The 25,681-nt window shown below is 37.3% G+C and overlaps 1 protein-coding gene across 10 annotated transcripts in view; it reads right to left on the bottom strand.

Annotated features, from left to right (window-relative positions):
* RAPGEF6 (Rap guanine nucleotide exchange factor 6) overlaps positions 1-25,681 on the bottom strand; it is a 219,071-nt gene that overhangs the window by 10,597 nt on the left and 182,793 nt on the right. For 5 of the 10 annotated variants that reach the window (XM_050792727.1, XM_050792724.1, XM_050792729.1 and 2 more), the window contains 6 exons: positions 22,487-22,698; positions 19,692-19,815; positions 17,002-17,025; positions 13,176-13,396; positions 8,916-9,104; positions 5,662-5,796 (listed from right to left, as the gene is read on the bottom strand). In XM_050792727.1, coding sequence (XP_050648684.1) covers positions 5,662-5,796; positions 8,916-9,104; positions 13,176-13,396; positions 17,002-17,025; positions 19,692-19,815; positions 22,487-22,698 — 905 coding nt within the window. The other 5 variants (XM_050792731.1, XM_050792732.1, XM_050792734.1 and 2 more) reach the window with 5 other exon arrangements.

Here is a 25,681-nt window from a genome sequence, read left to right as displayed (position 1 = left end):
TAAAGGTACATCTGTCTCAGGCTCTCCCACAGCTATAATAATCATTTAATAAAATAAGAACATTACAAATATTAAAAAGTACATGTCTTTAAGGTTTCTCAACTTCTTTTTAACCCAATGCTCCTTCCTTTGATTAATATGAATATTTCATGACCTATTCTGAATCCAAAATACCATCTTGAAGTAAGGATAGGGGTGGGAGTCCAGGACTCAAGGGAAAGAATTACATTTTTGCTTTACCAAACTATATATACTTACCCCAGATATTCTGCATATCCCACCTAAGAAGTCTTGTCTTGAGTTGAGAGTCACCGTTTTAGATTATTTTTATTTTTTAGACACAGGGTCCTGCTCTGTTGCCCAGGCTACAGTGCAGTGGCATGATCATAGCTCACTGCAGCTTTGAACTCCTGGGCTCAAGTGGTCGTCTTGCCTCAGCCCCAAGTAGCTGGGACTACAGGTCTGCACCTCCAGACCCAGTTATTTTTAAACTTTTTGCAGAAATGAGGTCTCATTATGTTCCCCAGGCTCATCTTCAACTCCTGGCCTCAAGCGATCCTCCTGCCTCAGCCTCCCAAATTGCTGGAATTACAGGTGTGAGCCACTGTGCTCAGCCTGTTTCAGTTTTTAAAATTGTTTTAGGTTTAAACTGAGTGTCAGACTTAGTTTCCTTTTTCTTCACCAACCTTGCAGAATATTAAACAGCTAAGTGGATACATTTTTAATAATGTGTTATAGAAAAAAACAGCATCTACATGTTCTATGTTGTTCTGTGACTTACTGCACAGCAGACAACTAGACAGATGTTCTTCTGGATTCTAGGGATGCATTGAGGTGAAGGACCCAAAAACAAATCTTCAACAGAATGGCTAATGTATATAATAATCTATTTTGATAATTGGAAGAAACCAAACTATTGTTTAGAAATAAAAGAAAAAGAAAATGCCCTAGTAATCCCAACGAGGGATGGGTCTCAAAGAAGTGAAAAATATCTTCTTGCTCACAGAGGAGAGTAGGGTTTAGTAGATATGTGGTCTTTGGGCAATACCTAGAAATGTCATTAGGAAGAATCACAGGCTTTGGGTATGTTACAGGAATTCTCAGGGCCTCATCTTCATGCAGAAAGAGGATGACAACATCCTTAGTTCCAAGGTCCTTCTCTGTTTATGGATCTTGGAGTTATTCACATATAACTCAAGTCATTTAAGGAACAATTTGTTGCACAGTAACCTTATTAAGTCATTTCGTTAACTATTTCAGAGAGAAAAAGGCCCAGAAAACGTGTGATTTATACTTGGCCTATGTGGCCCGGAACAGGGTAAGCCAAGACAAGCCAGTCTTCTGACTTCTATCAAACATCTCTGAACTTGGGATCATTGCTATTTGTCAATGTCCATGAGCTGATTAGTCAAATTTCAAGAGGACCAAGAAAATGGATGTAATAAGTAAATTAAAAATAATAAATACCTTCTTCCTCAAAAGAAAAAGTCATTGCTCTACATAATCGTCTTGCTTCATTGTTTTAAAAATAATTTCATTCTTATGTCTGTTTGATCAGTATTTCTCAAATATAATAATACTAAGAACCACCTGGCAAGCCAATTAAAATAAATATTCCAGATCTCATTTCTGGCAATTCAGGTTTATGAAGTCTGGGGTGGGACACAGTAATTGCATTTTTTAACAAGTTTTCCAGATGACTCTGAAATTGCTATGTTAGACTAGTCCCTTCTCCCCCAAAGATATGTAAAAAGTAGAGGATAAAAAAGCCTCCTCTACATATTTCACTCACAGATTCAGCTAACAGTAGAAAATAAAGTCAACTACAGAAAACAAGAGTATAAAATTTACTAACTCAATACATTAGTAAAATAACATATGTACAAATGAGGCATTTTAAAGTGCTTATAAATAGTATTTTACTAAGTTGTCTGCCTAAGCTTTGACAAATGGTTTAATTTAAGCCATGTATACATTAATAACTGAAAACAAACTTAACACTAAAATAAAATAAGGAACTTCATCAGAGTGTCTTCCTCCTTTTAGACTTGAATCGCGTATAGAAGCAGTTTAAAGTGTTACTGTTGCCTTGGCTATTTGAATTGAAGATGGCACTCCCTTTCTCATCTTTGATGTTGCTTCCAACATCCTTCACTTTCTCACAGCTTTCTGTAGCTTGATTGTGATCTGTGTCCTCTTTTTGGCTGTTGACTAGTCTTTCCCTTGAAAGCATTCTTTCCCTAAGTCTTCTAAACGGGGATGTCATTCTTTTTCTGGTTGTGTTCTCACAACTTGTCCTGTCTCTATTCTCCTCAGTGGCCTTCTCAGTACTGTCTGTTCTTTTGGCTGTGCTCCTGGTAATCTGAAGGATTTTCTTTTGCAAGTAAGCCCCACCTATTCCGGGGCAGCTCTGGCCACTGATCTTGCTGCTGTGATCAGATATGATACTGCCAACTGGAGGGAGAGATGCAAAAACCCTGACATGGTCAATCACAATTAGCCTTGTTTACATAATATTTCACTATTTAAAAATTCTAACATCTTGATAATATCTGAAAAATTGAAATCTAGCAACATATTTTTTAATGCATGGAAAAAATCTACTTATATATAACATATACACATCAGTTATTGCAAGACAGAATGCAGAGAAAGATTACCTTTATCAGCACAAGCTGGTGACAAAAACAAAAACAAAAAAACTGTTGAAAGGAAGCCAAGCTGGTAAAATCATAAGGAAAAATATCACAAAAATATCAGGTAACTAGAATTATTTTTGTAAAGTAACTATGTAGGTCTAGAATTGTAAGTAGATTTTCCTATGAAAAAGCTTAGTAAAAACCAAGTAAGACATACAAATAGTACATACAACAGGTATATTTATAAAGCTCATTTTCTGATCCTGTTGTAGATCCAAGGTGGAGAGACTGCTTTTCTTAAACACTAGGGTAGATAATGTTTAAGGTCTCGACTTCTTTTTAAAGTACTTGTTGAAACTATCCTCATGCAAAACATGAAGATAGGTTTATTTTCTTAATCATAAGAAAACAAAGAACAGATCTCAGAGTTTAATAAGAACCAGGAACAGATCCTAATAATTTACTCTGAGCATAATGACAGTTTTGTTCAATCATAGATTACTGGCAAAAACCTGTCTACACAAATAGAAGGATCATACTTGGTTGGGGTTTTGACAGTACACATGCAAGAACAAGCTGAAACAGTTTTGAAGAGAAGATTTTCTTCAGGCTTCTAAGAATTCCAAACATTACTAAGAGAAGCTCACAAATCTATAAACATGGTGTTCAACTGTTGGCTACACAATGAAAGACAATGGAAAAAAGACTTCTCTATTCGAGTGTTGAGTGTAGATTTTGTTGGGAATAAGAGCAATGGAGGAATTCCTGTTCCTAATACCTCTTGCCAGAAGTCACATTTAGGCATAAAATACCAAATCAGATCCTACTAGTTAGAATTATCTATAATGGGATGGACCTCCGAGCAGTCTCTAAAAGGGGTAAGGAGTGTAAAGATGTTCCTGAAAGAGCATTAGGAGCATATGGACACTGTTCATTTGGACCATCTGTCTGACTGCAGGCACTGCAGCTTATCCTACACCGCAAGATCTGGTAAGGGGTGCAATGGATAGGACCATACAGACAAGGAAAGTGATGACATAGGTCTGTGTGCCACACAAAATTTATATATGAGCTATAACGGTATCAAAATCTGTGTTTTATAAATACACCTACAATATACACTGTTTGTATCTCCTGTTTCATTTTTATTAAGCTTTCTTTAGTAAAATCTGAATGAAAAAAAACCTAACCAGTCTCAGCTATGTGAGGATGAAAAAAGCAAGTAAGTAATGGAGCTATGATGTCCTGAGGTGGCAGCAGAGAAAGAAAAGAGACATTCCAATTCACTAAACACTTACCACACATCAGGCTTTATAAATATTATTTCATTTAAATCATATAAGAGGCTCTCAAAATAGATGAAATAAATGGTCTTTTTCTTTTTCTTTTCTTTTTCTTTTTTGAGATGGAGTTTTGCTCTTGTCACCCAGGTTGGGCAACAATTCTGCATCCAGTTCTCTCTTGATTTCCATAGCCACCAAACTAGTTGGGATGCAATGGCACGATCTCAGCTCACTACAATCTCCGCCTTCTGGGTTCAAGTAATTCTCCTGCCTCGGCCTCCTGAGTAGGTGGGACTATAGGCGTGTGCCACTATATCTGGCTAATTTTTTTGTATTTTTAATATAGGTGGGTTTCACCATCTTGGCCAGGCTAGTCTTGAACTCCTGACCTCAGGTGATTAACCTGCTTTGGCCTAGATGGTCTTTTTCCCATCTTAGACAGAAAACCTGACCGTATAAATAAATTACTTGTAGTAACACAGCTACAGTGGAGGACAGAATCACGGTTCAAACTCAGGTCTGACATTACTGTACATAATTGCCACACAGGTGGCAAAAATAAGGAAGAGCTCTGCAGAGTGAGAATAAACTTAGAGCCTGGAAGCTGAAGCAAGCTCTGGAAGCTTCTCTCTCCTGTTAGAATTATTATAATAAGTCTGTCTTCCCTCTGACCATGTACCATTCTCTGGTGTGATTATTTAAATATGTACTTCTTTTACATCTGTGAAGAAGACGCCAGAACTAAATCCCTTTCTCTCCAGGGTACACACAGAATGTGAAGGGTCAATATAAGAAATACACACTATATTTAGAATGCTACATGTGCAGCTAACATGAAGTGGCATCTGCTGCACACTGCCCAGGCTGGCCGCAAAAAGAAATGCTCCAGTCTGAATTATGAAAACATGTAAATGAACAAGAAGAATTTCAGTTTTTCACCTCATGAGATTCTGTGTAAGTAAAAAATCCACAAGAGTACAGGTTATTTTAAATCCTAATTTTAAAAAAGGTAATACTCTAAAAAAAGGAAAACCATCAACCTAAATATTTGTTTTCCTAAATCTTATAGTTGGTTAAAAACAATTTCTTTCTTTTTTTTGAGATGGGGTCTTGCTGTGTTGCCCAGGCTGGAGTACAACGGCACAATCACAGTTCACTGCAACCTCTGCCTCCTAGGCTCAAGCGATCCTCTCACCTCAGCCTCCCAGGTAGCTGGGACTACAGGCACATTACCATGCCTAATTTTTACATTGTTTGCAGAAATGGGGTCTCATCATGTTGCCCTGGCTGGTCTCCAACTCCTGGGCTCAAGTGATCCACCCGCCTCAGCTTCCCAAAATGCTGGTATTATAAGCATAAGCCACTGTGCCTGGCCTAAAAACAATCTCTTATAGAAACTTTTATTTGCAAACACTTCATAGAAATGTCCAAATATAGGAAACTGGAATGACGACACCAAGAATTTGCACCAAAACTATGGCTTCTGCCTTCATTCTTATCCATGCTTGCTGTCTGTTGAAGTTTAGGATCACACTTTGAATACTGGAGTCCTAGTTACATGACGCATAATACCCAAAAAGCATTTGAATAATGCAATACAAAACATCAAAGTTCAAAAAGCATTAGGAGTTATGCTTTTCTTAATGATTTACAATTATTGCTATAGATTGAAAAGCAAAGTATGTGCTATAAAGTATTATTTAGTTTAACAAGAACTAGTTTGAAATGTTTTGTCTTACCTTTGTGAGGGGAACCTTGAGGAGATGCAGGAGGACTAGAATGTAAAGATGATGCCACAGAAATAGTGTCTTCTGTATGTTTCTTACCACTTACTTCTTCAGTTGTTCCTAAAACTTTCTGAGGTAAACTTGTATCTAAAAGTAAACGCAAAGATGCAAATAAGCATCATTTCACAATTAAAATGTCCATAGTTGCCTAAATCACTATGTAACTAAAGCTATGATACACAATGGCTAGTGTAGTCAATTGAAATGTGTAAATGACAAACAGGGACTAAATGACTGGGTAATGGCAAACAGAGATTCTCACCTCTAGGTTATCCATTCAAATTCAGCTGGTCAGCATGGACCAGATTATATTAGTTTGTCTGTGCTTTGTGGTATAAGGGAAATAAATTTAACAGTCTGAGTGCTGTGCCCCACCTCCCACAATTGACATAGTGATTTGAAATCTTCAAAAAGAAGGCATGGATTCAAACTCTTCCCTCCCCTCTAGAGGTGGCCTCTCCAAGTCAGGGCGAGGCATGTAGCAGGGGCAGTGTGGGGATTTTGGCACTGTCACTACCTGCGGTGCATCTGTGCTGTGGGTATACAGAAGAGGCTGCAGGGCTGCCAGTCCAGCCCTTTTCAAGAGCACTAAATTCACACTACAGGAGAGAAGTAAACAACAGAAAGAATCATGAATGTATAGAAAAATAGTATGCAGCACAGTGGAAAGATTCCTTAAAGTTCTCATTACCCTTGTCCAACATCTGGTCTTGTTTAGTGTACCTCAAACCTAGCAATGGTTTCAATATATTGATGTTTTTACATTTATCTTCTCTAAGAAATGTCAAAGAGCTATAGACACTGTTCCTAAAACATAAAGTAAGTGGCCGGGTACAGTGGCTCACACCTGTAATCCCAGCACTCTGGGAAGCCAAGGCGGGCAGATCATGAGGTCAGGAGATCAAGACTAGCCTGACTAACATGGTGAAACCCCATCTTTACTAAAAATACAAAAATTAGCCAGGCGTGGTGGCGCACACCTGTGATCCCATCTACTCAGGAGGTTAAGGCAGGAGAATCGCTTGAACCCGGGAGGCGAAGGTTGCAGTGAGCTGAGATCGCACCACTGCACTCCAGCCTGGGTGACAGAGTGAGATTCTGACTCAAAACAAAAACCCCCCCAAAAAACCAAAACATAAAGTAAGCAAACTTTGATGAGGATTTTGACATAGTAACAAGCAGCCACTGGACAACGAAAAAATTTAGATCATAGTATACTCACACTACCCTTCATTAAATGTAATATAAACATATTTATCATATAAACAGCCATATTATAATAAGAAATGAAGAAACCTATACAGGGCCAGGCGTGGTGGCTCACACCTGTAATCCGAGCACTTTGGGAGGCTGAGGTGGGTGGATCACCTGAAGTCAGGAGTTTGAGACCAGCCTGGCCAGCATGGTGAAACCCCATCTCTACTAAAAACACAAAAACTAGCCAGGTGTGCTGGCAAGCATCTGTAATCCCAGCTACTCAGGAGGCTGGCACAAGAATTGCTTGAACCTGGGAAATGGAGGTTTCAGTGAGCCAAGATCGCGCCACAGAAACTCCAGCCTGGGCGACAGAGCAAGACTGTCTCCAAAAAAAAAAAAAAAAAAAAAAAAAAAAAAAAAAAAGCAAGCAAGCAAGCAAGCTAGCTACATGGTACAAGTAATGTTGCCTCTCAAGTGGTGATATTCAAGTAAAAAAAAACCAGAGCTAACTTTGTCCCTCTCTCACTCCTACCAACAAATTCATCAACTTCACCAATTCTGCACCCAATTCTCCATTTCCATAGCCACCAAACTAGTCCAGGCCCCGGGCAACTTTCACTTAACTGTTAGACCAGCTTTCTATCTGAGCTCTTTATCTCCAGTCCTGCTGTGATCCTTACTACAGTCCTTCTCAAACATAATTTGAACCATAATCTTCCCTTGTTCAAATCTCTTCAATGGCTTCTCACTGATAACTTTCCTTTGGCATGGCACATTGTAATTTCAGCATACCTGTCTTCATTCTCTGCATCTTGGAAGCTGTTTAGTACAGTGGTTAAAGGCAAAGATTTAAAGCCAGTCAGCCTTCCTTTAGCCTCTACGCTTCCTTTGCAGAATGAGGGTAAAATACCACTTATCTTGTGGCATTACTATGAAGACTGACATATAAAATTAATAAAGCACAATTTGAACCATGCCTGGCACTCAGTAAGTGCTCTCCAAGTGTTAGCTTTAATTATTATTGTCTGTCAACACTGCATGCAATTTCCACTCAGAGTCAGCAAAGTGCTTGTAGTTTCTTGCACATACCAAGCTGTTTCCTCGGCCTGAAGCAACTTCTCTGGAACTTTTGCCTAATCATCTTCTTTGTCACCAGCCTTTCAGGCTGCTTAGACGTTATTTCCAAAAAGCCTTCTTCTGAAGCCCTATCTTACCTCTAAGTTACCTCTGTTTTGTTTTGTTCGTTTATATGTTCTGCATATACCCCTGGCATAACAAGAAGACACATTACACTGAAGTTATCTGTGTGAGTGTCTACATCACCAGACTGAAAATCTGGCAAAGGAGGGGGAATTTCTTATTCAACTTTGTATCTCAAACAACAACAGATTAAATGAACAAAGTTCTACTAAACATATACTACATATAATTCATGGTCTAAGTAATCATGCTAGGAACCAAATCTAATCTAGCTTCTCACCTAAAAGGCTAAAATAATGATACTGTTAAAACAACAAATAAAAATAATATGAATAATGACTACAAGGCCTAACAGAAAAAAAAAGTGTGGTCTATACTTTATAAAAGTTACATTCTCTTGTTTCCTAACTAGGTTTTCAAAAGGGGTCACTAAAGACAAAAAACAACGTATAGTCATTTTTGGAATAAGCAACTTCATTTCCACAGTTTTTGTAGACTGTGTCTGTATTAGATATTACATTAAATACACCTTTGAATGCAGTAAGCCCCTGGTACCCAAAATGCTTTGCTGTAAATTTTCTATTGATCAACAGATTTCAGTATTATAGGAAATCCAATGTTGGCATTTAAAACATGTATGCTGTCAGCAAACATCTACAGTCAAAATGAAACACTTTTTGATTCATGAAATGATGATTATATTACACAACATACAACAGCTTATCTCCTGAACATCTGTAATTATTTTTCATTCTAACTCCCCTGGAAATTTCAGTTAAATGGATGTAATATTAATGGTGAATACTCACTCAATGCAGGGTCTTTTGTTTGTCCCTTCTTCCGGATGGGGTGCAAATTAACAGCTGGCACCTGAAGCACCTGGCTTACTCTGTGGGGTTGATGCAAGTGGGCTTTAGTTGTTTGGCCAGCTGACCTCATAGGCACTGGGGACATTTCAGATGATTTGGCTGATCTTTTCTCATTTAAATTCTTGGTCACTAATAGGAGAGAGTAAGAAATAAGTAACTGAATGTTTTTAGGCAAGGTTATCACCACTGGCAATAATAAATGGTTACTTTAAAACCATCTATTTTTAGTACAAAAAATAAAATAGATTAATTTTCTTAGCAGGAATTTCAGTTAAGTACTATAAAATGTTATCTCCATTGCTTGGTGAGTCAGATAAAAAATGTTATCTCTAAAATTTTTGTAGAATAAGTTGTTAATTTTATCTCCTAAATAATTCTTTTTTAAAAAATTTTTTGAGATGAAGTTTCTGTCGCCAGGGCTGAAGTGCAATGGTGCAATCTTGGCTTACTGCAACCTCCACCTCCCAGGTTCAATGGAGTCTCCTGCTTCAGCCTCCCGAGTAACTGGGATCACAGGCACCTGCCACAAAACCTGGCTTTTTTTTTTTTTTCTTTTTTTTTTAAGACGGAGTTTCGCTTTTGTTGCCAAGGCTGGAGTGCAATGGTCCCGGGACTGTAACCTCTGCCTCCTGCGTTCAAGGGTTCAAGTGATTCTCCTGCCTCAGCCTCCCAAAGTGCTGGGATTACAGGTGTGAGCCATTGCACCTGGCCTATTTTTGTATTTTTAGTAGAGACGGGGTTTTACCACGTTGCCCAGGCTGGTCTCGAATTCCTGACCTCAGGTGATCCACATGCCTCAGCCTCCTCAAAGTGTTGGGATTACAGATGTGAGCTACCTCACCCAGCCCTAAATAATTCTTGAATCCATGTTAATTAGCTCCATCATCACTCTGCTGAGGGTCAAGTTAACATTCTCTCTTTACTACTGAAATGTTTTTCTCACTGTATCAATTCTAGCATGCCTTCAAGGCATTCTTCATAGAAGAGTAACTCTTCCAAAATGAGTATTTGATCATATCATTTTCCTTCTCCTTCTGCACAAACCTTAACTTGCCCCTGCTTTTAGAATAAAGACCCGAATCCCTAAAACAAGGCCTACATGACCCTGCATGATTTGCCATCAGCCTGCCCCCTTGACTTGACTCGCTTACCTTTTCTCTCATCAGTCCTATACTCTCATCAGGCTTTATCCTTTCATTAGGCTTTAACCTACTAGAGAGTAAAGACTATGCATTTTGTTTGTTACTACATCCTTATGTGCCACTTACTGACTGAAAACAGATGCTTAACAGGTATTTGTTGAATAAATAAGTGAACTTATCTCAACAGCTCTAACAGAAGAAAACCAAAAACACTAACAGAGATAGTGTTTTTATAAATCCATAGGTTTCTTGAAAATGAATGTGAGAATAAAAAACTGAGAACCCTGACTTATAAAAGCTGCCTCCTTCACATAAAACCAATACTGACAGTCCAAGGGGAAGACATTCTTCCATCAGGGAGTACTTTTAATCCTTAGGTTATCCAGGGTGGATATATTCCATGCAGGTGCAGCCTCAGTACTTCATGAAGTATTTGTTTTAAACATCAAGATAAAAGCAAAAACAGATATCTAAACTGTCTCAACACAGCTATAATAGCTATTATGCTTTTATTAAGACAGCTAGACAGTATGTGGGGTGATACGAATCACAGAATATCTTAGAAAGTCAAAATGCACGGACCCTAGGAGAAAATATGCAGTGGCTCACCAACTAATTGAATCCAAGAGGTTATCATCTTTGTTTAGAACCATGAAATACTTTCATCCTTCTCTCATTGATTGGTCAATACTAATCAATGACATCTTATTTTAATAACTGCTACAGTACAAAGAAAAAAAACCTGAGCCTACTTTAAAAATAAAAAGAGTTCACAGATGAATGACAAAAACCACATATATTCTAATTAATTAGGAAGAACCAAATTCTACAATGCTCAGAAATCCACTATTGTTTGGGCTTGGGAGAGTGACTATTTAAACATTTAAAAATCAATTATGCATTATAAATATGCTCAAACCAAAGTAAAGGAACATGCATTGAACTAAATGTTCAAATCCAGTTTAAGAAAGAAAGGCCTAAAGATTTTCTCATTTCAAATAGATATAAAATATGTAGCATGGGACATCATTTAGTGTTACGAGAACAGACAGACACAAGTCTGGGGTGAGTGTAAGAAGAGGAAGGTATGACAGTGTATATAAACTGTGTTTCATAACCACAAGATGATTAAGTCTGTATCAAATTACCTGGGAAAAAATAACTTTGATGATGACTCAAAGCAGGGTCAGAAGGCTTTTTTTTTTTTTTTTTGAGACGGAGTCTCGCTCTGTCGCCCAGGCTGGAGTGTAGTGGCCGGATCTCAGCTCACTGCAAGCTCCGCCTCCCGGGTTCGGGCCATTCTCCTGTCTCAGCCTCCTGAGTAGCTGGGACTACAGGCGCCCGCCACCTCGCCCGGCTAGTTTTTTGTATTTTTTAGTAGAGACGGGGTTTCACCGTGTTAGCCAGGATGGTCTCGATCTCCTGACCTAGTGATCCACCCGTCTCGGCCTCCCAAAGTGCTGGGATTACAGGCTTGAGCCACCGCGCCCAGCCAGAAGGCTTTAATAAATATGTATGTGGCTTTGAACTTTAAAACATGAATAAATGTTAAAGGTTCTATATACTCTTTCAGCTTTTACCTTTAACATGTACTATTCAATATGTAGCAGCCAGAATGTAGAATGCTCTCAGTAACTGTTAGCTTTTCAAAATTTCTTTTTCCAAATTCAGTAACTTTGATGTAGAAAGAATCACAGAAACAAAATGTATTCCCAACCCTTGCTAAAGTTTTACATTCGAGAAAACAGGGACCAAAGATGAAGAAAATCTTACTCAAATGGTAATAAATGAAACTCAAATTCTGCCTGTAACCTTTCGTAGGTATTCTTCCCATCATACTCCAAATCTTTTCTTATATGTAGAAGCATTCATGATATTGTTTTGATTATAGCACTTATTAAAAGGCTCCTTACCCTTATTTAAAAATTGTCAAAACTGAAATTTTAAAAATCAGTATTTGGTTCTACTTCCACTTCCTGTTTTTGTTATTTCTTTTGACATACTTTTAAAAATTACTATGCAAATACCATATCATTTATCAATCTTAGGGTCAATCCATGATGATTACTACCCCTTGTCAATTAGGAATTTTCAAATAAAATTCTATTGCAATTTTTATGGGCAAATTTAACCCATTCTGTGTGTGTGTGTGTTTATATTTATTTATTTTTTAGAGACTGAGTCTCACTTTGTTGCCCAGGCTGGAGAGCAGTGGCACAGTCCTAACTCACTCCAGCCTCAAACTCTTGGGCTCAAGTGACCTGCCTGCCTCAGCCTCCCCAAGTTGCTAGCACTACCACTCGGCTAATTTTAATTTTTTTTTTTTTGTAGAGATGGGGTCTCTCTGAGTTGCAAAAGCTGGCCTCAAGTGATCCTCCTGCCTAGGTTTCCAGGTGTGACACACCATGCCTGGCCTTAATCTACAACTTAAGAATTACAATTATTTTGTTATAACAGTATATATTTCATTATCTTTGATTTCTGCTCTTAGAACTCATAATTTCCTTGATCCAAAGATATATGCATTCTCTTGGTTGTATTTAATTAAAAAAATTTGTATTGAGAACATGATCTTTTTCATCATATTTTCTGGAGACTACCTAATATCAGAATGTGTCTGATTCTTTTTGTTTTACCTTACTACTGGCACCTGTAAGGTACCTATTATCACTGGTGTTTTAATCAAATGTCTTATATTTTCTAGTTGGTACATATTATCCATGAAATAAAAAGGGGTAAAAATTCCCCTTATGTTTACTCTTTAGGGATGAATGTAAAAATGTTCTCCAACAGAAATGCTCCTCTATAATGATCCAGTTTTTAAAAGACTTAAAAGCTTCTTAAAGATCTACTTGTTTCTCTATTTTTTGGATGGTGTAGGCATCAGGAATGGATGGGATTCAGTACGTGGTTAACTGGATCACATGATGCTTAAGGTATGCCAGTAATCTTTTGTGAGTGAAAGTTAATTTTCTTGGGACTTAGGCATAATTCTAGAGTAGTAAGTTTTTATTTTGTTGTATTCTTTAGTGTCACATAAATGAAAACTCATACTCACAAGTACCATATGCAGGCTCCCACTGTAATGACATCATCTGGAACTTCTCCTCATCTGTCTCTACATCCAGACTGGAAAGATACTGCTTCACCTTCCTTGCCATTTGGGCATCCTCATATAGCTTCTTGGCATTAAGTAGAGAGCTGCGGCGTGCCCTTTTTTTGTGAGCACCTCCCTGAACATCCAGCATGTTTGAATTTGTGCTTCCTTGACTCAGTGACCTGTAAGAAGATGAAAATCACAATAAGGGGCTGTAGAGAACTAAGTATAGATTGAAGATTAAAAGATTTTGTTCTGTTAATGCTATTGCATGCTGATGTAAATGAGTTAAAAGATGAAGAGCATTAATGTAAAGTAATTTGGCACATATGGTGATGTTCTGAATTAAGAACAGGATTTGGCAAAGTACAGAATTCAAAAGAATAGGATAACAATGGCCCCGTGAGTGGCATGTTCCAACAGGCCTGTGTTTGTGCCTATGCAACCCATGGCACAACAGTAACAAGAAAAATCATTCCTCTGGTCCTGGAGGCCACCCATGCATTGAAGATATGGCAAGAGTCTGGACCAGGACAAGTCCATCCTCAGCCATATCTCTGAACCAGGGTTCTTTAGCAATGAGGGTTCTAAAGTAGTTTTGCTTGTTGTTCTGCTTTCGACATGCTATTGCCGCTACCATTATAGCAGGCCCACTCTGAGCATGTTAACCAATTTTACCAGTAACCATTATTTTGGCCAAAACTCAAAGAGAACTACCAATAACATATTAGCTGAAAATTTACAGCATTTATACGCAATTCAATATAGTCAGAAATCAGAATGCAGGAAAAACTCAATGCTTCTACTCACATATGGAATGGTTAGGCAATATTTGGGTTCTAGAACTGAGGATCTGGGACATCACTTTTTTAACGCCTGTGAATGTGACAGAATTGCAAGCTGGGTGGAAATAACCACAATTCAAACAAGCTACAGCTTCACCCGACTCTACTCTTTTTGGCAAACATCCTACAATGACTGCACCTAGAACCAATGGAAAACAGCAACTGCAACGATGATTGTCCTTTCTAACAAGTCTAACAAACACAAAATTCTTATACAATTTTTATTTAGATGGTATTTTATTTCGCCATTCCAAAATAATATGGTTATCTACAGATTCTAAATTAAGCTTCATTTTTATATAAAAATATTCTAAATACAAAGACCATAGTGCTCATCTATCTACTTTAAAATAAACACTAAAATCCTAATGCTTTCATTGTAAATTAAGTGAAATATAGTTGAAAAAGTGTTATGGCATTTTTTTCTTTCACATTTTAAGATCTCTCAAATAGGGGTATATCTTACACTCAGTGGCAACTTTCAATTGCTATTAGCCTGGCAGAAACTATGACAAGACATTATTTACACATGCAGGAACCTCAAAACTTGCAGAATGGCTTGAAAGAAAATCCAATGACATTAGTGAATTAGCCTTTTAACCTCCAAGGACCAAATGATTATAACGAAGTAATAAATCTGACAAGTTCAAGAACATTCCCAAAGCAAGTGACAAGAGAAAACTAACTCTAAGTATTTCCAAAGCTAGCCTGAGAGCCCAGCACCAGCAACTTTCAGTTCTTTTGTGGTTTTTCAAAGAAATGGTGCATTACCAACACATTGGATGGCACAGAGGGCAATACTGTATGGGGGAGGAGGGTTCTGGAAAACAAAATTCAGAAGCTAATGACTCTAAAAGAAAACATTTCAGAAGATTCATATTTTGAATATAAAGAAATTTTAGGAAAATCTAAACCAATTTACTTTGCTTATATTTTCCTTTTTATGCAAATAAAAATATTGATTTTTAAAAATTCAGTTTTGACATTGTGATAAAAATCCAGAGCCAAGTCCATAAGAGCTCCTTCAATAAGCATAAAGTAGAAATTCTCAGTGGTAACAGGACACTGCAGTGATTTTCCTTAGTAGTAGATAAAAGAACAATATGCCCAACAATTGACGATGTCTTGAATTCAAAGAAATGCAGTAAAATCAAGTTGCAGCTATTTAGGAGCAAATTTTAACACAAATATTTAATAATTTTATCTTAGTTAATATAAAAAAAGTAGGTGTTGACAAATCTAGGAGAGACACAAAATTCTAACAAAAACACTGTGATAAATATCAATAAAATGTTTTCTAAACTACTTTGAAAACAGAAAATGCTCCGACATAAAATAAATATATCTAATGTTTGCAAGCATCACACAGTGCAACCCTAAAGCTGAATGAACAGTGAAACATGTTAACATAAGTCATTCAAACACACCCAACACCCACTAAAAGATATTGTCCAAGTATTCTTCTTTATAATAGTAATGCCAGGTATCAATTTCTATTTTCGGTGAGAAGAGCCAAAAGAGACCAAGACATAAATTTATGATCCAGAAGAAAATACGTGGGAAACACACAGAGAAGGGAGAAGGAAAGTCAAGTTCACCAAGCATTGACAGAAAACAAGACCACAAATGAGACAAGACTCGAGTAAAGAAGGTGGCTCACAAAAAAATTCTTCTTACATGTAATAAAAGCTTCTAACTTCATGGTTCACTACAAGTCTTAAAATAACAAAATTCTTCTTATGCAATCCCTTCATCCACAAAAGTCATCTCTTTCTTCATCTAAAAATGAAAGGACTAGATAGATGATTTATAAGATCTTTAACATTCTATGATTCTAAATGGACACTTAGCTATGTAGAAGTAGAGACCTAAATCTATAACAAATAGTGGTGGTTGCTGATTCTATCACAACTTTAAAGATAAGGGAATCTTCAATTAAAGCTGGTAAAAATTTCAAGTAAAATTCAATCAATGCTACATAAGTAAGTGGCATTAGTGGGTCTGAGGAAATAAAATCATCTTCTACTTCAATTTTATAGTACAGCTTGGATAAGGGCTGCCTCTTTTTGGAAAACTGATGGAAAATGCAACCTTCATAAACAGATCTTTCATTCATATTTTTTTTTTTTTTTTTTTTTTTTTGAGACGGAGTCTCGCTCTGTCGCCCAGGCTGGAGTGCAGTGGCGCGATCTCGGCTCACTGCAAGCTCCGCCTCCCGGGTTCACGCCATTCTCCTGCCTCAGCCTCCCGAGTAGCTGGGACTACAGGCGCCCACAACCGCGCCCGGCTAATTTTTTGTATTTTTAGTAGAGACGGGGTTTCACCGTGGTCTCGATCTCCTGACCTTGTGATCCGCCCGCCTTGGCCTCCCAAAGTGCTGGGATTACAGGCGTGAGCCACCGCGCCCGGCTTTCATTCATTTTTATACATTCATATGACATATTTACTTTAATAAAATGTGGCATTTGAATAAAAGAAAGTGGTGTGAACTCTAGAATTAGGCTACCTAGGTTTGGATCCACCATTAATGAACTCTAAAACTTTGGGCAACTCAACCTTTCCCATCCATACCATGGAAAGAACAGTATTTCCTTATAGGGTAGTAGTAGAATTAAGTAAGATAATTTGTTTAGAGTGCTTAGAACAATGTATGGCACATAGCAAGCACACAACAAATTCATTATCATTACCATCATCTAAATGACCTAGCTAAATTAAAATCTAAAAAGGACTTATAGGACATCAACAGTGGAAAAATAAACGAAAAATAGCTAGTTCTATTACTACTTTCACCTTGTTAGCAGAAGGCATTTGTCAGGAATGTAGGCTGACAGGGTTAATAGAATTCATGCTACTTTATGTGCGTGCATTAATGAAAAGGATGCAGTATATGTTAAGAGTCGCACAACCTTCATTCCAGTTGCGTTCATCTCTACACTTACCCCAGACTCCGCCACCTCTTCTTCCTGTAAGCAAGAGCCACAAACATTGAAGCATGTGTTTGAATAGGAAAGCACAGAAAAAAGACAACAGTTGAGAGTCAGAGGAACTATGCAGACAGAAAAGAACAGAAAAATTTTATCAGGAAAAAATTATAGCTTAACAGTAATATGACTTTAATGGAAGGCAGGAGGGTAACATGAATATATACAGAAGGTCAAAAAACCTCCAAAATACTTTATAAAAATATGCTTTAGATCAATTATCAGGAAGCTTTAATTTACCTAATTTATCAGGAAGCTTATATAAATAAGCTTAAGGAAAAACATTTACTTACTATAATATAAATTTTGAATTCAAAGTTTTAAGGGAAAAGACCTTAAAGGGATAGAATTTTTGAACATATTTCTGGCAAGATTTTTGGGCCACTCATTTAAATGACAGAATGAAATTACAAGGGACATAAAAACACAACATTTCATTTTTAAGTGCAGAAATTTCTCTGACAAGATGTCTTGTAAGAAATGTTGACCAGCAAATCCAACTTACAATGTAGGTAAAAATACATCATTAAAATCTTCATAATACTATATACCTTCACATTCCTGTTTGATTGACTAAAGATTCTATTTTTTAAGTCTGCAAATTGATTACTGTTAAAAGGGGTTACTTCATCCAAACTAGATACTCATATACCACCAAAATGGACACTGTTTGCTTAAAGAAAGGTATTACATTTTAGCACTGGCTGACAAAACTGATTCAGGAAAAATTCAGTCCAATCTTTAATACAGATGTTTTTTATATTCCCCGAACACCTTATTCTATTCAATCCAGGCCATTCCCAAGAAAACAGCCATGTTTATTAATTTCCTCATCAGTTTTTCTCCTTGGCTCATTACTGAGGTATGGCTAGTACTTAGTACATTATAAACTGGTCTGGCAGGGTCACAAATTCATCATGTTCTTCAGGAACCAGGATGTTAACATGTATGAGTAAAAAGAGGTCCATATAAGACAACAGGGAGTGTTAGGGTCACTGTACAAGGACATGCAACAAAAAAACAAACAAACCCTTCTTTGCTTTGGTACCTAGTTCTTACTCTTTTCTGCTTCCCCACACTGTTAAGCAATGACATCTTTCAATACATGTAGTGATTCTCAAGGTGCACAAGTGGGATGTGTAGGAAAGAGGAGATCTGGCACACCCCCTCCTTCCTTCCATACTTTGTGGATCTCTAAATCAGAGAAACCATCAGATAAACTACTTGCAACATGGTGAAACCCTGTCTCTACCAAAAAAAAAAAAAAAAAAAAAAAAATTAGCTGGACATGGTGGCATGCACCTGTAGCCTCAGCTACTTGGGAGGCTGAGGTGGGAGGATCACCTGAACCCGGGAGGTTGAGGCTGCACTGAGCCGAGACAGCACTACTGTACTTCAGCCTGGGCAACCAGAGTGAGAGATCCTGTCTCAAAAACAAAGACCGCTAAGCAACAATTTAAACAAAACAAACAACAAAAAAACCCCAGTATATCACTTGTTCTATTGGGTTATGAAAATTTCAACTCTGGTTTATAAAGTATTGTGTTGGGGTAAAAGTAACTGCAATTTTTGCCATTGTAATGGCAAAAATCACAAATACTTTTGCACCAACCTAATACCAAGTATTTTTGTTTCCTTAGCACAGTATATTTTTTAAGCCACAGAAATTGTGTTGGCCCCCGTACATTATTTCATTTTTAATGTCCCTGTGAACTGAAGCTATAGGCCCCAAAGGAAATCAGATCAAAAATTAAAACCACAATGTCTTATTTACACCCTGAAAATTCTAAAAATTACTAGGAATAGCTTAACAACATACTTTGTTTCAATTTTATGTAAGCCGAGGAAGCCTTTTGTTATTACATTAAAAATGAACCTTAAAAAGTATTCTTAAAATATCAGGTCAATACAGAACACAATAAAATTTTTCATTTTTAGTAAAGTATGATTAAATTTCCACTTTCTGCATTCTGTTCATTTGTATGTAATAAAAACTTATATACAAATGAAACACAGTGTAATTTGAGGAAAAGAAAAAAAGAAAAATGGTTTACAGGAATGAAGTATGAATTAAACAGAAACAGAATATTTAAAATATTCAGTAAAAATAAAAGACACAGTCAGACTAATACTTTACAAACTAGGTTAGAAACGAGATGAAAACAAGACGAATACCAGCAATTTTCTTGTATTTGTTCGCTAATCTTTTTTTTTTTTTTTTTTTTTTATATTTTTAGTAGAGATGGGTTTCACCTTGTTAGCCAGGATGGTCTCGATCTCCTGACCTCGTGATCTGCCCACCTCAGCCTCCCAAAGTGCTGGGATTACAGGCGTGAGCCACTGCACCCGGCTTGCTGATGTTTTAAAGAACAGTAATACAGAACTATCCACATACAAATATTTGCAAATTATATAAAAACTACTCTGAGCCTCATTCAGTTTCTTCATATATAAAAGGAAGGCTAATACCACCTACCTGTTATGGTTATTATGATAAATGATTACATGAAACTGACATATACAAAGCACTTTGTACAGCACATAACACAAGGTAGAATAAATATGATCAATAAATGATAAATATGTTAATTAATTATTACATCGCCCTTGACACCACTCTAACACTTCTACATATTTCAATGTCCTACCTCTGTCGAAACATCATAGCTGGGTCCATATTAGCAGAAGTCATTCGAACAACTTGGCGGATTTCCTTGGAAATCATTCTTAACTTCTCAAAGTTTACTAAACCATCTACTTCGGAGTCATTTCCTATAGAATGAAAATAAATGTTTAAGTTCACAATTAAATTATCTACATAAAAGTAGCAAAAGTCAAGCTGGTAATCTTGAGGGGCACACAGAAGGACCTTCTTTATCACAGTGCCAATTTTGCTTTTAAGAACTGATATACCCATACATGGTTCAACCCTGCTCTTAGGGAATGAGCCACTAGGAGATACTGTGTTCCATATAGGAGTGATGGTTATGAATAAAGTCAAGTGATAAACTCTACATGGCTTCTAAAACCAGTTTCATGGGCTGGGGGCACAATGGCTCCCACCTGTAATCCCAGCACTTTGGAAGGCCGAGGCAGGAGGACTGCCTGAGCTCAGGAGTTTGAGGCTGCAGCGAACCATGACTGTGTCACTACACTTCAGCCTGGGCAACAGAGTGAGATCTCAACTCAAAAAAATCCACAAAAAACGAAACAAAACAAAAATCCCAAACAAAGGGCAACCTGATGTCTATAGCACTGTTTTTTCACACTTGTGTATAACACAGCATGACCCCATTTATCTCCTGAGGTAGACCCTGAGGTCTGTCAGAGTCCAAGGCCCTGAAGGCAAGACTGAGAAATATATGGTAAAAATTGAATAGCACATATACATTGTAAATAGCACATATACACTGGACACATGAATTGTTCAGAGTCTCAACACAAGCTGGAAACAAAGGAATCATGACGAATACTCTCAAGTTATATAAACATATTTCAAGGAACATGTCAGAAAAACATATTTGAAGTCCATAACATTTCCTTATGAAAAATGAGTGATAATGAAAGAAGAAGCAGTAAGACTACATAATTAGAACAACACTTCTGGTGAGATCAGAAAAACTGGACAAAAGTACAAAAAAATGCAGAGAAGCAAGTTTTGCATTTCCCCGTGCTTACCCCTAGGTATATCTGATTTCAGAAAGGGATAATGAGCTGAAAAACCGAGTACAGACACCCTGCCTTTTGAGGTAAAAGGAAAAGCAACTTAAGTCCATGTAAAACTCCAATGCTTGGTTGAAACTCTGAGGAGCCATATACTGAGACCAAGGATAAACTGAATGTAGACTGGGATAAAAGTCTGTTGTTAAATTACATCAAAACGGATTAAAGTGATTTTGGAATTCTAGCACCCCTAACTGCCTGCCAGAAGAAAGCTTTAATCCTCTCTGGAGATATGGAACATCATTCAAAAAGAGAGATTATTTCTGTAATCTCACTTTTCAATAATAACCAGATACGTTAGGAGAAAACATAACATGACAGAAATGAAAGAGAAAAAAGAGAAAACAGAATAAGACCCAAAGCGGATCCAGATTATGGAATTATTAGAGGCAGACTTAAAAATAACTATGCTGAATATGTTCAAAGATATGAAAAAACAAGGAGAACTTTGGAAAAGAACATGAAACTAAAAAAAGAAAAATGAAGCTGTAAAATAAAACAAAAAAATACATAATAACTGGAATTAGGACATCAGTAATGAATTTACCAGAAGATGAGACATAGTTGAAGAGAGAATAAAATATACAATTACTGAGAATTTTCTAAAACTGATGAAAAATATAAAACCATAGGTTTCAAGTTGTCCTATAAACACCAATCAGAATAAGAAACAAAAACAAAACCCCACACTTAAAGTCATATTAGGCAAAACTAGGAAAAACTTAAGAAAAAACAAAATCATAACAGCCAATATCAAACAAAGGCAGATTACAGTTAAACCAACAGCAAATAAAACTGTAAGCTAACTTCTCAACATTAATAGTGGAAGGCACAGAACAACTGAACGTCATTTCAAAGCCTTCAAAGAAGATAGCTGACAACCAAAAATTCTCTAAAAATGAAGTAAAGGCATTTTCAGATAAACAAACATTAAGAGATATTCATCACCAGCAAACCAGCATTTAAGAAGAATACTTAACAGTGTTCTACAAGGCCAAGAAACTATGCCCAGCAATATGGAAGCTCTGAAATGCAAGAATGAATAAAAAATAGTAGTAGCAACAACAAAAGTAAATATACAGGCAAGGTTAAATACGTTATTAAGCAACAATATCTTCTGGGAGTTAAAAGCACAGCAACAACTGCAAGAAAATCAGGAGATGAGCAAATGGAATTGTTCTTTTTTTTTTTTTTTTAAGACGGAGTCTCGCTCTGTTGCCCAGGCTGGAGGGTAGTGGCGCCATCTCAGTTCACTGCAAGTTCTGCCTTCTGGGCTCCTGCCATTCTCCCACCTCAGCCTCCCACGTAGCTGGGACTACAGGCGCCTGCCACCAGGCCCGGCTAATTTTTTGTATTTTTAGTATAGACAGGGTTTCACTGTGTTAGCCAGGATGGTCTTGATCTCCTGACCTCGTGATCCACCTGCTCCGGTCTCCCAAAGTGCTGGGATTACAAGCATGAGCCACTGTGTCCAGCCGAGCAAATGGAATTTAAGTGGTCTAAGTTCCTTGCATTATCTGATTCAGAAAAAAGTACTAATAAATATTAAACTAATTAACAAATATGTATGGTATGACATCTAATTCAACACTAGAAAAATGGTAAAATAGTGTATAGTTACCAAGTTAATAGAATAGGAAAAATATCATACACAAAAATCAATTCAGGTAGACTTTAGATAAACCATATGGTAAAACATCAATAAATAATGTTTTCATACCTTCATGTAGAAATGTCATATCTTTCTTGACAACAGGGAAGAGTGGAATAATTGGAGGCTGCATACTTTGACTACTAAGAATATTTCTATACTTGGCCATGTTTCTAGATGGATCAAAAATGTCTTGTAGATCTTGAAGATGTTTCTCATATTTGCTTGGTAACTTTTCCCAAGTACCTCTGAGTCGTGCTACTGATGCCAGGTTCAAGCCACTGCCAAAGATGAGAAAAGAAACATTAAAAAGAAACTTGGGGGGAGGGGTGGACTCAGGTCAGTATACACACCATTTTCTCTAATAAAACTAAAAATAATGAGGGACATATTTTTATATATTGAAATAAACAGAGAAAAACTATGAAAAAAATAAATAAGAGACTCCTCGATCTTACAACAAGAACTTCTTTTGGAGGAACTATAATGTTTGCCTATAGTTGTACACCTACATAGCATTTATTTTACAGTTTAAGTGTCAGAATAATACCACAAAATAGACATTTAACTTAAAAAAAAACTTCAAGCATCACAATGTTGCTTCTTTTACTTAGAAATGAGTTTATGGAGACATTAACTATTTTAAAGCAGTTTAAGTAATGCTGAGAGCAACCGTTAAATAATAATGGGGGCTAATCTGCACCTTAGGAAGCCTTTTTTTCTCTGTGATTTTGTTCACTCACGTCCCTGATTCCAATACATCCATATTCCTAGGTTCTAATTCTGTTCACTAAGCCTCCAGATATTCAATGTCTCCCTTCCACAGGATTTTAAATAGGCTCAGATATTCCCTAACTTGAAAACATAATTCATGACAATTAGGCTGCAAGTCTTTGTGAATTCTTTACCTCTACAGTACCATCACATAGGTAGGTTGCCAAATGAATAGTGTATATACAATGTCTCAATTTTCTTATCAGCAAATCCTGTTTCTCCCCATCTCACTTTTACCCACACCACTGTGTATAAAATGTTCTCCCGATTTCTGACTTTCCGGCAAGGAGTTAGGTATCTTTGTTTCCTTTTGCTTCTCAGAAATCACCCCAAACCACTATAAGAAGGTTGAGCAACCAAGACAAATTTCATATCCACCAAAACTAAGAGATACGAAACTCCTAAACACACTAGAAAGGTTGCCAAAAAATAGTCGAGGTCAAACACGAGTAAGCAAAGCCAATGAAAAATAATGTCTGCAGCTGAAGATATCAATGAAAGCTGACAAACAGTTCTCCAGAGCAGAACTCTTTCTGCTCTGAGGGTAAAAACAACAATCCTTTATTTTATTTATTTATTTGAGACAGAGTCTTGCTCTGTTGCCCAGGCTGGAGTGCAGTGGTGCTCACTGCTCACTGCTACCTCTGCCTCCCAGGGTCAAGTGATTCTTGTGCATCAGCCTCCTGAGTAGCTGGAATTACAGGAATTACAGGTGTGCGCCACAATGCCTGGCTAATTTTTTATATTTTTAGTAGAGACAGGGTTTTACCATGTTGGCCAGGCTGGTCTTGAACTCCTGAGCTCAAGTAATCTGCCTGCCTTGGCCTCCCAAAGTGCTGAGATTACAGGCATGAGCCACCATGCCCAGCCAACAATCCTTTATTTGGCATAGCACACAGTGATACACTTTGGTACAAATCTGTTTGAGACAGGAGAGAAGGCAGAAACTCTGAGTTGTAAGCAGCCCTAATGCTACCACAATCTCCATTTACTAAGAAAAAGTAAAGGATAAAACAATTAACATACAAGGCTAACTCCTGCTACCGCGGAATACTGCTGCACAGATCCACTTACATGCAGATATTTTTCAGTAAATTCAGTCACCCCTCCATATCTGAGTGTTCCACATTCACAACCAAATGTGGATCAAACATACAGTTTCCTTGGATGTGAAACCTGATAATACAGAGGACTGACTTTTTGTATCCTCAAGTTCCTCAGGGTCAACTGCAGGACTTGAGTAAGTGAGGATTTGGCTATCTGTGAGAAACCATGGAACGAATGCCCCACAGACACTGAGGGACAATGGTATCATTTAATATGAAGCACCAGCATATGAAAATAGACAAAATAGAGAAATAGCTATTAATAAATGGAATGAGAGACGTAAAGTTATCATTAGTCGAAGAAAATTAGATTGTTTAACTCAAAACTCCCAAAATATTAACTGAAAAGTATTAGAAGCACGAAGAATGGAGTAAGGTACTAGGTACAACATTGATATTCATAAGCATTAGAATACTCAGGCAGAAACAGTTAGAAAACTTAAGGATCCCATTCATAATATAAGGATCCCATTCACAACAGCGATAAAAGATATTAAACATTCAAACAAATGTTCAAGATTTACATGAACACCATTATAAAAATTGATATGGTTTGGTTCTGTGTCCCCACCCAAATTTCATGTGGAATTTTAATCCCCACATGTCAGGGGAAGGACAGGGTGGGAGGTGACTGGGTCATGGGGGCAGATTTCCCCTATACTGTTCTCATGATAATCAGTGAGTTCTCAAGAGATCTGAGTCTAAAAGTGTGGCACTTTCCCCCTCGCTCTCTCTCTCTGCTGCCGTGTAAGACATGCCATATTTGCTGTTCGCCTTCCACCATGGTAGTAAGTTTCCTGAGGCCTCCCCAGACATGGGGAACTGTGAGTCAATTAAACCTCTTTTCTTTATAAATTACCAGTCTCAGGTATTTCTATATAGCCGTGTGAAAACAGACTAATAAAACAACTCCACAGAGGAAATAAAACTGAAACAAGTGGAATAAGTGTTCTTGGATGGCAAGAGCCATTGTACAAAGCTATCAAATGTCCACTAAATTAATCTAGGTATTTAATGTAACCTCAATGAAAACATCAACAAAACTTTTATTTTTTATTTATTTATTTTTTTTTGAGACAGAGTCTTGCTCTGTCACCCATGCTGGAGTGCAGTGGCATGATCTCGGCTCACTGCAACCTCCACGTCCTGGGTTCAAGCGATTCTCCTGCCTCAGCCTCCTGAGTAGCTGGGATTACAGGCATATGCCACCACACCCGGCTAATTTTTTTGTATTTTTAGTAGAGACAGGGTTTCACCATGTTGGTCAGGCTGGTCTAGAACTCCTGAACTTGGGATCTGCCTGCGTTGGCTGCCCAAAGTGGGATTATAGGTGTGAGCCACTGCGCCCAGACATCAACAAAACTTTTTAAAAGAACTACATGAA

Source organism: Macaca thibetana, chromosome 6 (genome assembly GCF_024542745.1).
Source record: "Macaca thibetana thibetana isolate TM-01 chromosome 6, ASM2454274v1, whole genome shotgun sequence".
Taxonomy (NCBI): Eukaryota; Metazoa; Chordata; class Mammalia; order Primates; family Cercopithecidae; genus Macaca; species Macaca thibetana.
Note: the sequence above shows the minus strand (reverse complement) of the source record. Positions and strands in the feature narration are given on the sequence as shown.